At 38.0% G+C, this 21,508-nt stretch overlaps 1 protein-coding gene across 1 annotated transcript; it reads left to right on the top strand.

Annotated features, from left to right (window-relative positions):
* The first annotated feature begins 103 nt into the window (after nt 1-103).
* On the top strand, nt 104-1,131 carry LOC107042668 (zinc finger CCCH domain-containing protein 4-like). Its single transcript, XM_015263814.1, has 3 exons — nt 104-110; nt 449-570; nt 826-1,131. Exons 1-3 carry the CDS (start codon nt 104-106, stop codon nt 1,129-1,131), a joined length of 435 nt encoding a protein of 144 aa, XP_015119300.1.
* Nucleotides 1,132-21,508: the final 20,377 nt, after the last annotated feature.

The following is a 21,508-nucleotide window of genomic DNA, read 5'->3' as shown; positions in this document are numbered from 1 at the left end:
GTGTATCAATCCGTGACTTCCTCTCGAGAGGAGGCATTGATACCAACGCGCAGCCCTCCAAATTTCCGCCATTGGTCACATCATTATCGGTATCACGGTGAAAATGGCTGGTAAGTACTTGTTGACAATGGTGTATTTTTCGTGCTTTGTAGTGTTAATATAGTGTCAAAGTAATTAAATTCTATAGTGAAATAATGTGCTAAATACAGTGAAAATGAAAAAGTGTTGTAAGTATTGAAGATTCTGAGCATTGATAGGGAAAATGGGTGCGCAAAACAAATGAGGTTATTAGTGCAAAATAATATAAGTGATAACCTACACCGGTCAGTGTTTTGGGGTTAATTCTTGTATAAAGTGGTTATATTGAGACAAATGAGATTTTGTAGTGAAAACATAAGCATTACAACATTGGTTTGCTGTGTCTAATCGCCTTTCTTTTGTTTTTCAGACGAACACCAGCAGGACCAGCCAGGAGAAGGGGGAGAGAATGACGCCAATGTCGAGCCAGCCGTCCTCAACCCCGCACTTGTGGCAGCCATGGAGGACTGGCTTCGACGAAATCAGCGCAATGTAAATATCTATTGACATAGTATTTTTAATGAATAGATTGAAAAAAATTCCTGGCGATTGTGAGTTTGCAGTCCATGGCGAAGCCGAGGGTCACAAACATAATCGCCAAAAACGTTGTTTTCGGGGGAGTACCGAACAGTAGTTTTTGTTATTCAGTCAGTAGACAGTGTTTTACGACTGTAAAACATTGCCTTGTGAACTGAGTGCCAAAAATACAAGAATGCTATTTTCTCACTAAAAGCATTTATTTTTCAGTTTGGGCAGTCGATTCTCCAAGTGCATGAAGAGGGAGAGGGAGCCCTTCTAGAGGAAGGACGTGGGCACCAAGCTGTCAATCCTCCCCTCCCAGCGGACATCCCTCATCCTCAAGCTGGGAGGGAGGGTAATGAGGACCTCCAGAGGATGATATTAGAGGAGCTCAGGTTGGCTCGCCAGGCTAGGGAGAGAAGGGGAAGAGGAAGGCGTGGCAGGGGACGCAGTCGTGGCGGAAGGGGATGGCGCGGTGGGAGGGGCGGAAGAGGCGGCGGAGGCAGCCGCCCACGTGGTTGGGTAGAATTTTAATTGGAAAAATGAGAAAATAAAAAAAAAAATTCCAACGAATCCTGCGTTCTATTTTCCTACCAAATTCCCTTTTTGCTTCCGAATGAAAGCCTTGTGACCGGTAATTTTTATGATCTTCTAATTTTGCGTGGAAATATAGTAGAATGTCATCAAAGGTAAAGATTTTTTTTTTAATTTGTATGTATTTGTGTGCAGACTTTTCGAAATTTTTTTAAATATTTTAACAAAAAGACAAGTAACGTTGCAGCTATAAATCTGAAATTATGTCACATAATTGTGATCATTTCGGAGCAGCTTTGGGCGCAGTTTGAGCCCTATCGGTAAAGTAGTTTTTGAGATACAGCAATTTTTCAAAAATAGTTTTTCCTCAATATTTCAAAAACTACGTGACCTAATTGATTTTTTTTGACATCAAAGTATTCATTGTGATAATATCTATCAAATCAAGTCATAATATCCCTATAAAACTATGGGCAATTTGATAATAATTGGCATTTTTCATTTTTATGATAAAAATGATGTACGCACGATAACTCCCGAAAATATCGAGATAGGAGATTGAAATGTAGTGAGATAGTAGCTCTTATCATATTACAGGGTGAGTTCGTGAGTACGCGAAATGGAACAGGTGGTTTAGAAGATATTCAACTTTTAGTGAAAAACTTTTTTGTTCCATCTCTTGAAATACTGGTCCGATTTCTTTTTTTTTTTCTAAATACTTGTCTTCCTGCCATCTATCGAGATGAATCAAAATATGAAGAACCGTCCAGACAAAGTTTCAGAGATATTCACGTTTCTCTATTTTTTTGATCTCATTATAAATTCGAATGAACCCCATAAAATTTTGGCTACTTGTCAGTATTATCGGGTCTCACTTCTGTACAAAATGTTGGGTCGATCGATTCAGTACATCATGGCATAGAGCCGTTTATCTAAAAATCGTTTTTCAATAGTAAACAATTCTATTGGATTTCTCTTCAACTTTCTATTAGTTTTTGGCCGACTCTGTTGAAATGTTCAATAGAAAATGTTGTATACAAAAAGCCAATAGAATTGGATTTTTCTATACAGCTTATTCTATTGAGATTTTTGAAATAGAATTTCCGCGGCTCAAGTTTTCCATTTTTTTAATTAATTTTTTTTTATGAAGAAAATGAAACAAAAATATTTATAAAATGTGAGCCGAGGAACTTCTATAGAAAACATCTCAATAGAATAAGTTGTATAGAAAAATTCAATTCTATTAATTTTTTATATAAAACATTTTCTATTGAAAATTTCAATAGAATCGGCCAACAACTGACAGAAAGTTCAATTGATATCCAATCGAATTGTCTTGCGAATTTGCTAGATTTTTGTATGAAATTTCTTCATACGTAATCGAATCGCAATGAAAATGAATATTTGAATGAGGGCGCCATACAATAGCACCCGCAGAGCCCCAAACTATTTACAGTCCTGAGAAAAATTCTCCGAGTTGGTAGTGGCGCCATTTCTCAGATCCCAGTGGCCCTAACGATACTCGGTATTGACACGCCATCGGTTCATGCACGCGTCCAGCATTTGTGGCCGTATTATTCGGGTAATTGCGGTGAAAAAATATTCATACGGCGTGTAATTGTGGTTCACAAGTAGGTCATTAGGTGTGATTGCGGTGCAGTGCTCATAGGATTTATAATTGTTACTTTTTTTACACGCGTCATTCGACCATCATTTTGGTCTTGTGAACGTATCGAATAGGGACTATCTAGTGAAATTTTTTTATTAAATAATTATCATTTTATCATGACTTTTACCCCCCTCAGACCGAATTAATTACTTATCGGCGGTCATAATCTATTATTTTATTCACGAATCAAAGTGTTTAGTGTATTATTACACCCACAATTTCGGGACGCGTAAACAACATTTTCCCCTAGAAATTTTAGGGTGGGGTCCCTAGAAAAATGGGGGAAAAATTATTACACCCGGGTCTTAAGTAAATTTAATTTTTTTGAGAGAAAAAATTAGTAACTTCCTAGCCGGGAATCGAACCCGGGACCTCCCAATGTCGCGTGGGGTGCTCTTACCATCTGAGCTACCAGGACACTTACGAATTTCACTCTCAAATTGACTCATACCCGAGTGGAAATTCTGTTCAGGTCTCGATCAGAAACTGATCAAGTCCGATCCGAAATTCTGATCAGGTATGTTACGCCTCTGCCTTAGGTTTTTCCACTAGGGTTTCTCTCCAGAAATATCCCTTAATATACAAAAAAAATTTACAGAAGAAACGAAGCGAATATGCCAGAACAGTCTATTGGATTCCCATTGAACTACTTTTGAAAATTATATGAATTTTTCGTCAATTCCATTCAGTAATTCTACAGCTTGACTGCGGGTTTTTTGATGAGAAGGGTTCAAAAACTATTTTGTATAACAAAAATAGTAGCTGATTTTGCCATCAAGAATTTTTCTATAGAAATGTTTCGACATGAATTCTCCATCTTTCTTTACCCGTTTTTCCTCTTTTCATCAAAAAATTTCAACAACAAAAATTAGGAAATTTAAAGTCAGTAATTCTCGTAGACAATATCTCAATCGAATAAGTTGTATGGAAGAATCAAATTGTAAAGATTTTCCATATAAAAAATTTCCTATTGAATTTGTCATTGTGAAACAAACACCAAAGGAAACTTGAAAATTTTTCAATACAATTAGGGGAAATCAATGGAATTTTCGATATAAGTTGAAAAGAAATGGTAAAAAAAAATCAGGCGAATTCACTGAATTTTTCCATGAATTTCCTTGATTAAACGAAAAAGGAACTAGAATGGAAAAAACTTCGGAAATTTAAGGAGAGGGGAGGATTATTTTTCATATATTCTATGGAAAATATCCTAAAAAAATAAGTTGTATAGAAAAATTGAATTCTATTGATTTCTTCTATAGAAAATTTTATATTGAATACTTCAATAGAATCGGCCAAAAACGAATAGAAAGTTGAATAGGAATGGAATAGAATTGTCTAGCAAATTCGCTAGATTTGAAAATCTAAAAAATGCCGTAAAAATCACTGTGCCTGCACCAGAAATTTTAGTGCAAAATACAGGAGTTTTTCAAGGTAAGGCTGATGAAAGTTCCTGTAGCGCTCAGTCAAAATTTCGGTGTTGGCACCGGAATTTTTTTGGGTCCTTCCAAATGAACCCACTTCATCGTGCTAGCACAGTGATTTTTTTGGTAGACGCTCTATTTTATGACACTCTTTCCAAAAAATTTCATCAGATAAATGATTCTAAGACATTTTTACTGCATGTGTTTTCTCTTGTGAGAACATTCAAGGAAACTTTGAGAGTTGACGATGTTGCGTGACAACATACGCAGTTGATATGTTTTATATTATAATTAATAATTGTAGAAAATAGCCATCCCTTCACCTCACACACGTCTCGACGCGCCATTCATTCTTTTCAATTTTCCGTTCATTTATTGCTTGGCGCGTCTTGGGGCAAAAACGTATAACAATTTCTTCGAAACAGTTGTAAAAACTCAATTAACAGAAATTTCCCGAACTTCCCCAAATCCTCGAAAATTTCGTTTCCCTCATAAAAAATACTTTTATTTTTATCCGTCTGCCTCGTCGAATTCTCAATCGTTTTAGTTTGCTTCCTTTATTATTATTGGCGGCAATTTTGTGCCATCCTCAAAATTCACCTCCATAAACATTGTCCTAATCCACAAAATTGTCTTAATCCCTTTCAGATGTGCCCCTCCTTCCAGGCAGACCGAGCCTCTCTCAGTCCCTCAACTGACCCGAACAAAGGCCTGGGTTTTTCCAGTCCCAAAAGCCAATAGAAATCATCCTATTTTCTCCAGTCGAATTTTCTCCCTCCTCTTCAAGTTTTCGACCAATGACATTTCCATTCTCATCGATAATCCCCTTAACCTACTCCCTCTTCCCCTTCTATCTTTGCGATTCTCTCCCAGCAAAAATCTTACAACAAAATTTAGTATTCGTCTAAACTTAAAAGTGTAAACATCGAAACAAAATCCAAGTGTATCCGGAATCAAAATAAACTGTTAATTTGTTAAATATTAAATCGTGTGTGCGTGTCAATATTTATTAACGTTTCCAGTTGTTCTCGATCTTTCCTCATCTCGTTGATCCCTCTCTTAAGTATCGTCAACTCATAAGTGATACAAAGAACCCATTCNATCGTCAACTCATAAGTGATACAAGGAACCCATTCGGCGTATCACGTTTCCCCCAAAATAATTTTGAATAATCAAACTAGTCAAATTTACAACTTGGCTAGAATCAAATCAAGACTGTTGATTTGTGGCGAAACAGACGACGAGGAATATTCATAGGAGCAATGTCAATAAAGTATTGAAAATTGATTGAATGAAACGTGTGAGATCCTAGGAAAGTTTCAATTGGATCGGTGAATCTAAGAGACGAATTTTTATTACTCATTTTTGTAGATAAAATTTTTTATACACGCAAAGATAATTTAATAGAAAAAGGGAATATTGCTCTTCAGCAGAAGTTTGTTAGATTACTGATACATCATTTGATTCACTTTAATTTTCAAAGATCTGTTGGAGTGTAATGATCATTTCAACAATGCATTGGTAAATTATGGAAACAACTCATTGGACATTCCAGTGAATTTAAAATTCTGGGAACAAACAGGGCTTCCAAATCAGTTTTTTCTCGGTTTTCGTTTTCTTCCGAAATTACAATTCCTCGAGATGAATGGAAATTGGCGTGAATATTAAACGAGGTTTATTGGCAATTCCAAATGGAGTTATTACGTGGAGGCCCGGTAGCTCAAGTGGCAGACCACCAGTCTGGCAGACTGGAGACGCAGAATCGTACTCCGTCCAGGATTATACCCCAGTGCCTCCGAATTTTTTAATTTGTGCATTGATAATTGTTTCATTATTTCCCTCATACAGAGGTTCGGAAAGCTGATGGATTGCATATAGCATCTCGCTTTCTATGTCATTTATACCTTTTAAACATCTAAAGGTTGACCGAATCAATAGCCATATCGGTCGGTAAATTTCTTGGAGTTATTACCCATTGAAGATGATTGTTTTTTCAATTTGTTCCTTCACAAATGTGACACTTGTTGATTGAAAATTCGTTCGTAACGTGCAACAATGATCGAAAATTAATTTGCGTTCAAGGAAATCTTTACGCGTTTGTCTGTCATCGTTAAGTATTGGGATGNACACTTGTTGATTGAAAATTCGTTCGTAACGTGCAACAATGATCGAAAATTAATTTGCGTTCAAGGAAATCTTTACGCGTTTGTCTGTTATCGTTAAGTATTGGGATGAAGGAAGAAGTTCTCATTACTTCACATCATATTTCTCATAGTTTTGAACTACGAGTAAGAATTTTCATTTTTACACTGTCCCTTCTACTTTCTTACGCAATGATGATGAGAATTGAAAAATCGAAGATGAGACAGCGGAAATTGATTTATCTTGGAACCGAGACGGAATAACTAATGTAGGTGAATTCAATCAGTCGGCTGTTTGATTCAAATGTTAAGAATTTTTCATTTTCTCCTCCAGTCACTCAACCACTCCTGAATTCGACTAAATGATTGCGTATGCGTTCGTGAAATTAATCTTCAAGCCTGCCACAAAAATTCATCGGTAACTCCACGATTCTTCACTCTATAAAGATCTAGAAAAAGCATAGGACAAAGGTTTGCTCCAAGATTCCTTGACTTGTTAAGTTATTTTTCCTCAACTATCGATACTTTCCATGTGATATGAGGTTGGATTCATCTCGAAAATGGCTATTACAACCAAACAAATGAAAACATGCAATCACTCTAGTCAATATTGCAAGAATTGACTTCGTTGTGTATTCTAATAATGGACATAATCTCAATGAACATTGCTGCTTTTAAACAAATATCCAGCGATAAATATGGTATTTGTGGTAATTATGTCGCTGATAAATGGGAGAAAATATTAACTATCGTCACTTACCCTATTGCCGTTATTCATCTCAGTACCATAATTGACGCATGAATAAATTACGAAGTAACCCCATAGACCAGCCGATCTCACAGACTTTGTGACCTGCCGCCAGTTCTTGACCAATCTTTTTAGAGAAGATTATGGAATGAATGGAATGAAGTAGGAATTTTCATCATAAGGTCCATAAAGTATTTTCTGATGAATGTCATTATACGCCTTCGGCTCGAACTATAAATCCATATTCGTAAAAAAATACGTTCTGGACCGTGTGATGAATGTAATTTTTCCTCACTGCTGGGCCCGCAAACCGCGATTGAACCCAGCGAAGCGAGAAAAAAAATTTCACTCACTTGCATAGGAGTATTAAGAAACCAGAACGACGATCGAATGATATCGCCTCCTTTCTGACCCTTATCCTGGCCCTCATTCCGACCCTCGTAGTGACTCTTCTTTTGGCCCTGATTTTGTCAGTTATTCATACTCTTACTTTGGTCCTTATGTCGACACTTATTTTGGCACTTATACCGACCCTTTTTCTGGCGCTTATTTTGACTCTAATTTTGGGCCGTATTTCAATGCTCATTTTGGCCCTTATTACGACTCTCATTTTGACCCTCATTCCGACACTTATTTTGGCACTTATACCGACCCTTTTTCTGGCGCTTATTTTGACTCTAATTTTGGGCCGTATTTCAATGCTCATTTTGGCCCTTATTCCAACCCCCATTTTGATTCTTATTCCTATCTTTATTTTGACCTCCATTTTGGCCCTTATTACGACTCTCATTTTGACCCTCATTCCGACACTTATTTTGGCCCTTATACCAACCCTTATTCTGACTCTGATTTTTGCCCTTATTCAGACCCTCACTTTGGCCCTCATTGCAACACGTATTTTGGCTCTTATACCGGCCCTTATCTAGGCCCTTATATTGACCCTCATTGTAGCCCCTATTCCAACCCTCATTTTGGCCCTTATGCTGACTTTCTTATCGGCCCTCATTATTGTTATTAAGGGGTGATAACTAATGTCGGAGTCCATCATCATCGATAAGAACAATATAATATTTATTAATGATTACTCTGATATATCTGGATACATTAGACGATGAGAATAAATTCGTGTGTTACGTGGGAGCGTGTATACCCGGAAACAGGTGAACAGCCCAACTTACAGTGAAAGTATATACCCCATTTATAATAAGTCAATCGGATTAATATTCACAGATTATAATAAAAGGTCGATAAAGCAGATCTCTAGAATGGAGTTACTTTGTAATCTCATCACCCCCTCTCAAAGTAATCTCCTGCAACAAAGAAATCAGAATAAATTCAATTCGTAACTATTCCCAAACGGGATAAACAATTATGGTGTTTAGCAAAGTTCAAACTCTTCATGAATACATCTGCTGGCATCATATCAGTCGGAACGTAATTTATAGCGATGTCTATTTTCTTATAAACCTCACGTACAAAATGAAAACGAATGTCTATGTGCCAGAAATACTTAATCAACCGTGTAGATTGTTTACTTTTCCTTCTCGTTTTTGGCTGAGAGGAGAGAAGGAAAAGGGAATGTCTATGTGTTTCGTTCTCGAAGTCATCGTGTGTGCTCTAATAATTTTCTGAGCACTTTGACTATCATTCCATAAGATTGTGCATCCTGGATCCACCTGAATAGCCTGAAGTATTCCTTGAAGATGTATGGCCTCTAGAGTGGCCCATTTTACGGGTATTCCTGAATATTTCCGATTTCCTCTCAAAAAATGATTCTTCAGTTAATAAAATACCCCTGTGAATTTTTTCATATTTTTAAACTGCATTTTGATGGTTGCGCCGTGTGTTTAAAGTTTGACTGACATTTTTGACCTACTGGCAGTAGAGGTCATAAAACTTGGGTAGAAGTTAAATATCCTCAATGATACGCCCGTATCAGGTAGTGAGTATGGCTCCGAGTGAGGGTTCGGGTGAGTCACCTATGTAATTGTTTTTTTTTATGTTCTTCAGTCTTTGATTATTTTCGATATATTGAGAATTGGATAGTCCTCATGGGCAAAATATATTTTTTCAATCTGAAGCATGTATGAAATTAATTAAAATGTTTCGAAAAATAATGATATAAAATAGAGTTGAAGGAAATAAGCATAATTAACCTTCTGAGTTGAATAAACGCTCCCAGGATTTCTTCGGATTAAGTTAGGTTTGTCTAATGCCTTTTTTGTTACAAATGTAGTTGACGCTTCTTTCAAATATATGGGAAATATAAAATTCTCAATATATCAAAAATAATCAAAGAGTAAAAAATACAAAAAACCGAAGAAAAAGAAGTTATTAAAAACTTGATACATGAAATATTGAAGAACAATTTTTCTGGCCTAATGAATGGAATCCCCTCTTCCACCACTCCCTGACATTATCGTGGATTTTCCTTGCCCCCTTCTGCCGCCTGAAGCGTATTACTGACGCACTACAGTCATCATAGAAGGTTTTCCTCTGTTCTTATCGTTTTTTCATGAATGCATCATCCGAAAACATGAAAACTATATACAAAATTTTAGCTAAATTTTAAAGCAGCTCTACGATGCGAGTTCAGTCCCTTCCCAGCGCAGGTTAGTTCGGCAGGTCAAATTTTTTGCCTAGGCTCAATTTCTGTGTTTACGACCGTTGTAAAAGCACCGCATGAGCCGGACACCTGTCTTTACTAGAAATTTAGGAATTATCTTTCGCATTTTTTTCAGAATTCGATTGGTGTGGAAGAAAATTTTTTTCTTTGAATTATTGTCAGATAGTTCCATAATCCATCAACCGAATCGGGATGAAAAACCGCCAGATACTCAGCGTGCTAGAGGCGTCTAAAAATCACTGAATTGAGTAGAAATGAAGATTTTCATTTTGATAAGTAATAAGTTTTCTGTTGAGACAAAAATTAATTCTGTTCTTAAACCTCCTTCTGAACGGTTCACGGAGGGGACACACCGAGGGATGTAATAATTGAGTCTTTAAAAAATTATTGACACATTCGATCTCTACGATGCGTGTTAAAATCCATAAGAAATAAAACTACACGGCGCAACCTTGAAAAATGATTCAAAAATTTTGAAAAAATTTACATGTACTTTCCATGTCATTGGTTATCTTTATCAAACACGAAAATTATGAAATTCAATTTTTTTTACATATGAGCCATCCTAATGGCCTCCCTAGAAGCATCAGAGACGGCCATATACTCTACTTCTGCACTGGACAATGCAACTGTTCGTTGTTTTCTGGCTTCCCAGCTTATCGGCCCATTTGCCATAAAGCAGACGTAACCAGTGTACGATCGACGATCAATAACGCTGGACCCCCAGTCAGCATCAACCGCTGCATACAGATTCTCTCCAGACTTCTCGTAGGCAATGCCAAAATGTGAGGTACCCCTTAAGTAACGAAGTACTCTCTTTGTAGCCAACCAATGTGTCTCGTCCTAGTTAGAGTTGAATTGGCTCAAGAAACTGACTGCAAACACTATGTCTGCACGAGTGGTGACTGCTAGGTATAACAAACCTCCTATAAGAGGTTGATAAGGTAGACGTCCCATTACTGTAACATCAGGAGTCTTTAGTATCAACAGTATTTTTCCCTCCATGGGTGTCGATGCTGGCTTAGATTCCAACATGTTGAACCTCTCCAAAAGATCTCGAACATAATTCTGTTGACTGAGAAAAACTTTATGACTTTCTTTCTCTTGATAGAAATCGATTCCCAAGCAATGATTCACTACTCCGAGGTCTTTCATCTGGAAAACTTGTGGTAGTGCAGTTTTCATGTTATGAATCTGTTTATCATCGTTGGAACTGATTAAAATATCATCAACATAAATAGCAACAAGAATCATTGACTTGTGATCTCCCCCATGAAACAACCATGGATCGTGAACTGTTGATTTCAAACCCAATTTCAGTAATTCATCCACTAACCTTTTATACCATTGTACTCCAGCCTGTTTTAACCCATACAATGCCTTTTTCAGTAGACAAACCGCTTTACCTTGATGTAGTTGAAGTGAATCCAACCAAGCCCTGGATGTTTTCTGCATTTTCTCGTTTCTGACACTCTTTCTCTTGGATCCAACAGGTTTGTTAGCTATCTTCTCCAGTACAGATGACAACTGATTTGGTACCTCCATGTAGATCTCCTACTCAAGAAATCCATTTAAATATGCTGTCACAACGTCCATCTGGTGAATTGTTAATCCCAGCTCTGCTGAAAGTGCTGATAATAGACCTGCTAACGTAGATTTAACTACTGGTGATGACGTCTCGCTGAAATCTATACCAGGTCGTTGAGCACATCCTTTGGCGACGAGTCTCACTTTCTTCTTCTCTCTTGCTCCATTTTGCTTTGTTCTGAAGACCAGACGATTTTTGATGATTTTTCTAGAAGGTGGACATTCCACTATGTCCCATACCTCGTTACATATTAACGATAAATATTCATCTTCTAGTCCTTCTAGCCAATTATGAGCATCCATAGTTTGTTCAGCTTTTTCCCAAGTCATGGGATCTGTCACCGACGCAAACTGAGCGAAAACCTCATCTTCTAGCTCCAACTGATCATTCTTCAATCCGTCCACGATGTTTTGAACCTCTTCTTCTTCTTCTGGTGACAGGTCTGGTGAACTGAAGATTTTCCTCGGTCTTCCAGGTAATGCAGTACGTAACAATCTTGGTCGATCTCTACCTCGACGACTTGGTACGTGATCCAAACGTTCATCAGCTCGTCTGGTCGTTGGAGTTTACTGTACTGGAATCTGCTCATCTCGATCCTCATTCTGCGCCTCTGATTCACTCGCTGGTGAAGGTTCCGGTTCGCTGACTGATGGAAAATCGACTGTAATAGCCGGCTCATCTGCGTCGAAGAGTCCACTGGGTTCAACCTTCTCAATACCCCTTCTCAATCTCATAGTGATCCTCATTTTGGCACTTATTTCAACCCCTATTTTGACCCCTATTTTGGCCCATATTCTGCCCCTTATTTTGGCCCTTATTCTGACCCCTATTTTGGCCCTTATACCGACGTCCATTTTGGCCCTCATACAGACCCCTATTCCAACCCTTATTGTGACCCCGATTTTGACCCTTATTGTGGCCCTTAAACCGACCCCCATTTTAGCCCTCATACTGACCCTTATTCTGATTCTCACTTTGGCTCTTATTCTGACCTTTATTCTGCCCCTCATTTTGGCCCTCATAATGACACTGATTTTGACCCTTATTGTGGCCCTTAAACCGACCCCCATTTTAGCCCTCATACTGACCCTTATTCTGATTCTCACTTTGGCTCTTATTCTGACCTTTATTCTGCCCCTCATTTTGGCCCTCATAATGACACTGATTTTGACCCTTATTTCAACACTCATTTTGGCCCTCATACCAATCTCTATTTTGGCCCTTATTTTAACTCTTATACCCCCTACTTTGGCCCTTATACCGACCCTTATTTGCGCCCTTATACCGACCCCTATTTTGGCCCTTATACCGACATCCATTTCGGCCCTAATTCCGACATCCATTTTGGCCCTAATTCCAACCCTCATTTTCACCCTTCTTCTGGCCCTTATTTTGGCCCTTATAATGACCTTTATTCCGGCCCCCACTTTGGCCCTCACTCTCACCTTTTGACTCTCACTTTGGCCCTTATTTCAACACTCATTTTGGCCCTCATACCGAGCCCTATTTTGTCCTTTATTTTGACCCTCATTTTGGCCCTTATTCAAACCCCTATTTTGGCCCTTATACCCACTCTCCTTTTTGGCCCTCATACCGACCCTTATTTCGGCCCCCATACTGACGCTCATTCTGACCCTTATTGGGGCCCATAATCTGGCCCTCATTGCTACTCTTACTTTAACTCCCATGCCTACCCTTATCATGACACTCATCCTGACCCTTATTCTGTGACCATTATTTCGAGTCCTATCGTCAAGAGTTGATCTGGACTTTTGCCTCTAATTAATTTTCAACTCAAACATCAATTCATTATTATTTATTGCCCATTGGATGCATTGGATTCATCAGCGGGGGATTTACATTCGATCCTCATTTTGTCTGGTTCAAAAAACCATTCAAAATTCGGGGTCATTCCAATCTGCATACTACCTAACCAATGACTCAATCACTGATTGAGGATACATGAAAACATCCCTCCATCGTCTAGTAATATTGACAATACCGCAACTGCCTTCACGTCACTAGCCTCTCCATAACTAAATGCGCTATTGTCATATGCTTTACTCCCCTCTCTACCCACTACATCAGAGCAAAATACGCGCTCCAAATTCGTCCATCTTAAACGTTAATAATTTAAAAACTAGTTAATTAATCATTTTTTTCGCATTTTTCCCGTATTCAGGCGGCTCGAATCTATCGCTGGACGAGAGTTAATTGGATCATTTAGAAACACCCTGTATATGAAAATAACTCGTAATTCATTAGATATTATTTACTCTATTCATTTTTTAATCATATAATATTAGGTCATCCCTCATCTTTTTCTTTCCAGCTGGCATGGTATTGCGCCATCTGACGAAAAAAATAGTAACATGATAATATTGCTCATTCAATATAGCAGTGTCGTATACTTTTCGTTTTGATTACGTTGCAGTATTTACGATGGAGAAATTGAAAAATTCTGTGAGTGTAGTGGAACAACGAATATTTCTGAAATTTTGTGCCCTATTAGATTACTCTCGAGGAGTTGCGCATGGGTTATTAATGAAATGTGTTGGCCGCGATGCATTAAATAAACGAGCAATACAACGCTGGCTCAATGCCTATAAACGAGGTCGAATGTTTGCTGAAAATGAGGTGCGGGTCCCTCGACGAATGCGATCAAATAGATTAGAAGGGAGAGATAGAATCGCAGATGCTCTCCATCAGTTACCTAGAGTGAGTGTCAACGATCTTTCCACCCAACTTGGTATTCCTCATTCGACTGTGCATAGAGTACTAACCGAAGATTTAGATCAGGTCAATAAATTGGCAACATGGATACCTCACAGTTTAACTGACGATCAACAAGAATTTTCATATGAAGCTGCACGTAGCAATTTGGTGTGGTTTCGTCATAAGAAAAATATACTTTCTAGACTCCTGTGTGTAGATGGGAGTTGGGTCGAATTTTATACCCCTTTTTAAACACATCAATCACGACCTTGGGTGGAACCAGGTACGTCAGCGCCAAGATTACAACATGCAGAACTTCACGAACGGAAGATACTGCTGATAGTAGCAACAGATCGCTTTTTGGACGATTTATGTAGAAAATACAACTATGACATCTGAAGGTTATAAGACGTTTTTGGAGGGCAATACTCCCAAATGGACACAAGAACATCACATAACAAGTCCCCTTATTTTACAGGATAACGCCAGACCACATAAACACGCATCGTTCGGCAGTTAATTGACAATGAAGGTTGGGTAGAACTTTTCCACCCACCATATTCACCCGATATGAATCCATGTAATTTCAGTTGTTTTGGTCATGTGAAGAGGAAATTGTCAGGCACTCGTTACAATAGCAAAGAACAGTTAGATATTGAGCTACATAGGATTATTTCCATTTTGAATTAAAATGGGACCTTATATGGTTCGAGCATTGCCAGCAGTCTGGGAAAGCGTCGTCAGTAATTACGGAGCTTACTGAATAATATTATGAAAGTACCATTATATGTCGGTTATCGCTTGTTAAGATATAGAAAATAAAAACTGGGAGGACCTAATAATAATTGAAATCTTTCGTTGACTTAAATTTTCAGGATTTAAATTATTCACTCAGTTTAATTCCTGCGACACACATCAAATAAGTATAAGTCAATTAATATCAAGGTAGTTGATGACATATTTTCGATTGTGTTATTTTTAATTTTCATAATATCTACGTCCTCTCATTATACTATATACATGGTCAAATAGTTAGAAACCTTTCTAAAGTATCTCGGTGAAATAAAAACTCCCACTACTTGGCGCTATTCTGAGCATGCGCAAAGATGGATTTTAGTTCACGTAGTCATATTCGGAGGCGCTGAATGACTCCCATATGAATTCAATGGCGGACTTAGCGATCCTCTATTCAGTTAGATAGAGATCAGTACAATTCCCCCATCCACTCGCTGAACCGCAGATTAACCGATGCGATTTAATGTATGATACAGGGAGGTATGGTGAAGCTTTGATGTCGCCGACACCGAAACAGGGGACAAGTTCTAATGGAAGCCGCGCGCGGCGCTGTTGCGTCCCTTCCCCTCACGCGGATTAGATCTCCCACCACACGCCGATTTTACTTGCGTCGCGAGTTCAAATCCCCGTCAAATCAATTTTGTTTTTTTCAGGAGAGAGAAATAGTATATTTCGTAACGAGTGCAAAAAAGTGGTTTTTGGCGAGTGGGAGGTTTATATCACGAGCGGAAGGTGAGTGATATAATTTCACGAGCCAAAAACCACTTTTTTCACGAGTTACGAACAAAATTTTTCATCACAATGTGTCGGAAAGTTACTTCTCCGAACAGCGTGATGAAAATAAAATTTTGTGTTCAATCGAGAGGAACAGGATTAAAAAATGTTGAGATGAAAACTATATGATTCTCAGCAAATAGTTCCATGGGTCGAGCGATAAAGATTGACTGAGAGTCATGTCGACTAGACGATTGAAATACTAATTAGAAGAAAGAATAATTAACATCAGAAGTCCATTGAATTAATTATTCCTCTTCTCTTCAGTGAAGCTTAATAGAGAAGAATTGGGAGGGATGGGATTACGATAACGAGGATCCCAGTTTGAACTATGTTTTTTATTGTTTTCTTCTATGAACAAGTTTTGAAAAAGACACGAGGGTCATAATGGTCACGAGGGGTGAAATAAATGAGGTACAAGGGGTTTCAAGAGCCACAAAAGAAAAAAAAAGTCCCAACTATTCACTTACGCACCTCACACAAATAACAATCGTTCTTTGACACTTGATCACTCGGTAGCAAATCACCGCTTTTTTCCAGCCATTGTCGTCGCTTCTCAATTTTTTTCACACTGGGAAGGGAGAAAAAACGATAATTATCCCTAGAAGATGCTTTGCAATTTATAATTGCACACGATTTAACCATTTTGCATGAATCAACTCGCACAGACTGTTCAGATCTATTGGAATACGTTTTGGAGCAGCCATAAACAAACAACATTCGCGAGATATTTTCGCGCGAAAAATAAATATTGTTCAACATTGGACAAAACTGCATTTTCATTTTATTTTTACTGCTATTACAATGAGCAGTGATTTCACTCTCAATCTTGGTAATTATTTTCAGTAAAAAAAGAAAGAATTCACCTATTATAAGATAAAAATCACCCCATTAATGAAAGAGTGAGCGGGCCATTGACTATTAAAGAAATAGTACATGAAAAACCATGAATATATTTGCATTTTTTTATTTTTCTTCGCATTGTACATGTAATTTCATACGGGGCTAATTATTTTAACTTAAAATATAAATTTCATAACGTTCCCTCCAGCAAAATAAGTGCTAGTGGTGGGAGACTAAAGGAGATGGGGGGAAGCGTAAGTCGACCGGAACGCCGCTTCTGGCGCTCCGGCGAACTTGTCCCCTGTTTTCTGGCTTCATCATACCTGTTTGTATGATACCATAATGCGATTCAATGAATGATTAGGGACGAATAAAATGCGCAAATACCTTTTATTTTACTTGCTCAAACGATAGGTCATTTGAACTTGTACACTATTATTAATTGCATTTATTTTATTTATTCTTACTTTAGAGATGAATATAAAATTATATTAAAGAATGTAATGGACATTGAGCTTATTTGACCCTCGTGGTTTGCCTTGTAAATTTGGGCCCATCAGATTAACTTTTATGAGATTTCTAATTGGCCTTTCTAGAGAAAATGATTAATTACATCTCTCATGGGGTTCTACTAGCCATACTCTGGGGTTACCCATGGGGTATCCTGAGATATGGGCTAGAATTCTTCGTGTTCACGGTACCCTAAAAACCTTATATTTCCACCAATCAGAGCCACGCATCCAGAATCTCGGCATTACCGATCGGGATGCATAGCTGTGATTGAGTGAATTTAAGGTTTTAAGGGTAACCTAAACGCGAAGATTTTCAGCCCTGAGTCCAAAGAAGATAGACTAAAGTAGAGGCTCAGTTCTCGGAGTTCAGGCGACCCCAGAATAAATATTACCCCATGAGAGGGATGGCGCCATGGTCGATGGTTGGTAAAAATGCTTATGGAGGCGGGGTCCCGGCAGATCCACTCCGGTTGCTGATTTTATTTTTCTTCAGGAAAATTAATTATCATTTGTCTAGAAAACCAGCAGACTACTGATAAAGGGCAATCTGTTGGGTTCTAACGGATGAGTCGAGCCAAAGGATCAAATGGTCTAAATAAATATATGCAGGTTCTTAAAAATCGACCTCCAACCAGAAGTTTAGCGCATAGCTATGCCTTTCAAGTCAATTACTTCTTTTCCTCTTCCGGGATCCTTTATTAGTTATTATTTATTACAAATCAGTATCATTCTTATTTCCCAAGATGGATTAAGCATGACAATTTTGTCATCAGTTTTTTCATTACATGAAATCTCTTGGATCAAATATAAAGGGTGACCAATCGTAAGGATTGAATCAGTAAAGTGAGTGAAATACTTCGAATGATTGGATGATCATAAAAGTCGCATCGAAAAAACAGATGAAACGATGTCAAGGGTCAAAAGTTCATGAGAACAATATGGAAAAAATGGGCCGAGTTTCCAGAAAGGTCAAAAGCTTGGGAGGTTGAGGCAAAATGGGACAGTAGTGAATTTTGATTTCCAAAAACTATAAGACCTTTTTATTTTGCTTCTGAATGAAAGCTTTGTAATTGTGATTTTTTTTTCGAATTGTCAATTTTGGGTGTAAAAATGACTAGGAATGTCATGAAACGTGAACAAATGGTATTTTTGAAGAATGTCTGTATATATATAGGTAGGTATATATATGTAGGTATATGTGTAGTCATGTGTGTTCGTATGTCCAGAACTGTCCCCATAACTCGCAAATGATTAAGGGAAAGATGCTGAGACTCAAATCTGCGATAAATTTCAGTTCGATTGGTTGGGCAGTTAGTGAGATATCCTTGAAATCTCCTTGAAATTCCTCCTCCTCCCCGATTCCTTGAAAATCGTTTTTTGCCAATATCTCATAAACTATTCGACGAATTCGGTTTTTTTATTTTCCAAAATACTCGTCATGATGATACCTAGTTACCAAAAAATACCATTCCACCCCGAGCAATGTAGTTTTATTTTCATTTTTCCATTCTTGTTTCCGAATGGATGTAGTGTGATGTGTCACTGACTGTTGTCACTGACTTAACCCCGAATCATCATTTTTGAGCTCACATTAGGTGAAAAAAAAGTTGTCTGAATTTCGTTCTATATTCGTTTTTTCCTACCATTCCATTTTGCCCCGTGTTTCATTTTGCCCTGCCGTTCCATTTTGCCCCACCCTCCCCTACTAAATATCGAGCCATCTCAAAATGAAACCAAAAAAATATGTAAAGCATCAGAAGTTTCAAACGGCGCCAAGTTACTTTAGTAATTAATGAAGGATCCCGATAGAGGAAACAAAGTAATTGACTTGGAAGGCATAGCAACGTGCTAAACTTCAGTGTGAAAGTCACATTTTAGAAACCGGCATATATTCATTTAGATCATTTAATCCTTGTGGCTTGACTCATCCATTGGAACCTACCAGATTGCCCTTTATGAGTATTTTGATGGTTTTCTACATAAATTATAATATAATTGTACATTAAAAAAAATGAGCAGCAGGAGGGGGTCTACCGAGACCCCGCCTCCTCATCCATTTTTTGAGACGATCCACCGTGACGCTATCCCTCCCATGGGGTGATATTTCTTCTGGCTTGGGGTCGCCTGAACTCCGAGAACTGAGCCTCTACTTTAGTCTATCCTCTCTACATACTATTGTTAAGCCTCGAAAATTGCACATGCATTTTAATCAACAGAACATTTCAACACATGCCAGTTGATACACTCGCGTATTGCACGATCATATTCCCCACATTATAGAATGAGTAATTATAAGTACGCAAGGCGCGTTTCGAATTCCTCAATATTTAGTTTCAACAACACATCAAAAACATGTGGTATTTCATGAAAAAATCGAATTTCATACCTTTTAGATATGCAGTTTCAGGAAAAAATAAAATAACAGGGTGTTGTTTTATCTTCACAGTGTGGAATTTTAAATGGGCAATGTGTACACATGATCACTCATTGTATAATATAGAAAATAGGATTGTGCACTTGATGAGCGTGACAGTTTCTATGTTCTTAAAAGGCTCTGTGGAATTGTATGTTTGTACAGTTTAAAAAGGTGAACAGAGTTGGCACGCGAATTGCTACATGTGGATTTTATAGCGATGCTCGGCACTCTTGTGAAGAATATGGGTGTGCACAAGTGAATGTGGACCTTTAGGCTCTGACCCAACTTTTTTCTGGTCATGGTCAATACTGCCAGCTCACGCGACGAGGATCGTTGAAAAACCTGGAAGAATAAGAAAAGAAATATTTCAAAAAATAAGACAAGAGTGAAGGAAAATAAATCCAAGAGGAAGACTTGTGATTTATAAGATATTTTCAACCAATCATCATGTCGTTTCTACATTCTCACCCTTCTGAGGACGTGAAATCGGAGCTCATTTTTTTTGCATTTCTCCATGTTTCAAGACCTCCTGAATATGCTCCGAATGTTTTTAACGTGATGTACGTGTGTGTGTGTGTGTGTGTGTGTGTAGGTATGTCCGTTGCAAAATATTTGCTCCACGATATCTCATGGACAAATGCATCGATCGAGATGTTCCAGGATGCAATCGATGCGTCTCTGCGTAACTTAGAGCGGATTAGATTTCTGAAAAAATTGGTCCAGTAACTTTCCAGTTATTCCATTTTTTCTGAAGAAAAAATTAAGTTTTTTTTTTTTTCTATTGCAGGAAAAACGTGGAAATATAATTACAAAATGCAAATTTGCAAATTTTTTAATGTGGTTCATCGTTTTCATGCGCCTTTTCGCCGACTTTTTCTTTTTTTTACCCCGAAAATGAAGAGAAAAAATAGCTCCACGATATCTGATGGACAAATGCATCGATCGAGATGATCTAGGATGCAATCGACGCGTCTCTGCATAACTTCGAGCGGATTAGATTTCTGTAAAAATCGGTTGAGTAATTTTCCAGTTATTCTAATTTTTCTGGAGAAGAAATTGAGTTTTTTCGTGTTTTTTTTTACATTGCGAAAAAAATGTAGGAATATAATTGAAAATTTGCGTATATTTCTTTATGGGATTCGGCGTTTTTATGCGCAATTTCGCCGACGTTTTCTTTTTTTACCCCGAAAATTAAGAGAAATAAATCATTCTCATTTTAATCGCCCTAACACATTATAAAACAATTCATTGTTTTTTTTTTCTACATTTTCATAATCTTGTTTTATGTAAAGAAATTACATTGTTGAGATTAATTATTTAATCGTACTTTACTCGCAATTCGATCAAACGATCCTTTTATTGTTTGTTTTGCATGCTTGTCGCGTACAAATCGAAAAAGGGAGGATAATCCGAGAAATGTGACCAGAACTACCTGTGAACGACACAGGTATTTATTGCTGTGTATAGACCGAATTAATCAGTTAATAGTGAACTGTGATCAGCTCATCTTCGATGTAAATCGTTAGTTTACACCGTAAGTCATTATTATTACAATATTGTTATGTGCAGTAATTATTAACTTTCTGATAGAAGAGTAATAGTAATAGTTTTTTTTTTCGTACTTATAACGACACAAAAATATAATTGTCAAAGAGAAACGCCGAGAAATATAAGAACAGACAGAAAAATAGCATTATTCCTAGCAATTATTGTACAATTGTGATTTCTTACAATATTATAATAATCGCTTCCCCCTCTACTGGGTTCCCACTTTGTCGTAGTGAGGGGGCTCGGTCGCGAGCGGTGGAGGTCTTAAGGACTACCGCTGCCCGCGGTCGCTAAGAGGAGTCCACCCAATCCATGTGTGTGAGCGGCGTAAGCCATGGCCTCGGCCATACCGTGCCTAAGGATGCGTGGCACAGGGGGAGCTGTGTCGCTAACGGTGCCTCTCAGAAACCTGGGCGACCTCTGAGAGTAGTCTTGGGTGTAACCCACCCGAGACAAGCCAAGCCCTGGGCAATCGCGGCAATGCACCAGGTGAAAACGCTTAACCGCGGTACTCGTGGGACTAAAATGGAAACCAATTTAAAAAATCTTAATATTGAAAAAGCAACTTCGGGTGGGGC

The sequence above is a fragment of the Diachasma alloeum genome, unplaced genomic scaffold, assembly GCF_001412515.2.
Source record: "Diachasma alloeum isolate Michigan unplaced genomic scaffold, Dall2.0 Dall_scaffold_00499, whole genome shotgun sequence".
Lineage (NCBI taxonomy): Eukaryota > Metazoa > Arthropoda > Insecta > Hymenoptera > Braconidae > Diachasma > Diachasma alloeum.
Note: the sequence above shows the minus strand (reverse complement) of the source record. Positions and strands in the feature narration are given on the sequence as shown.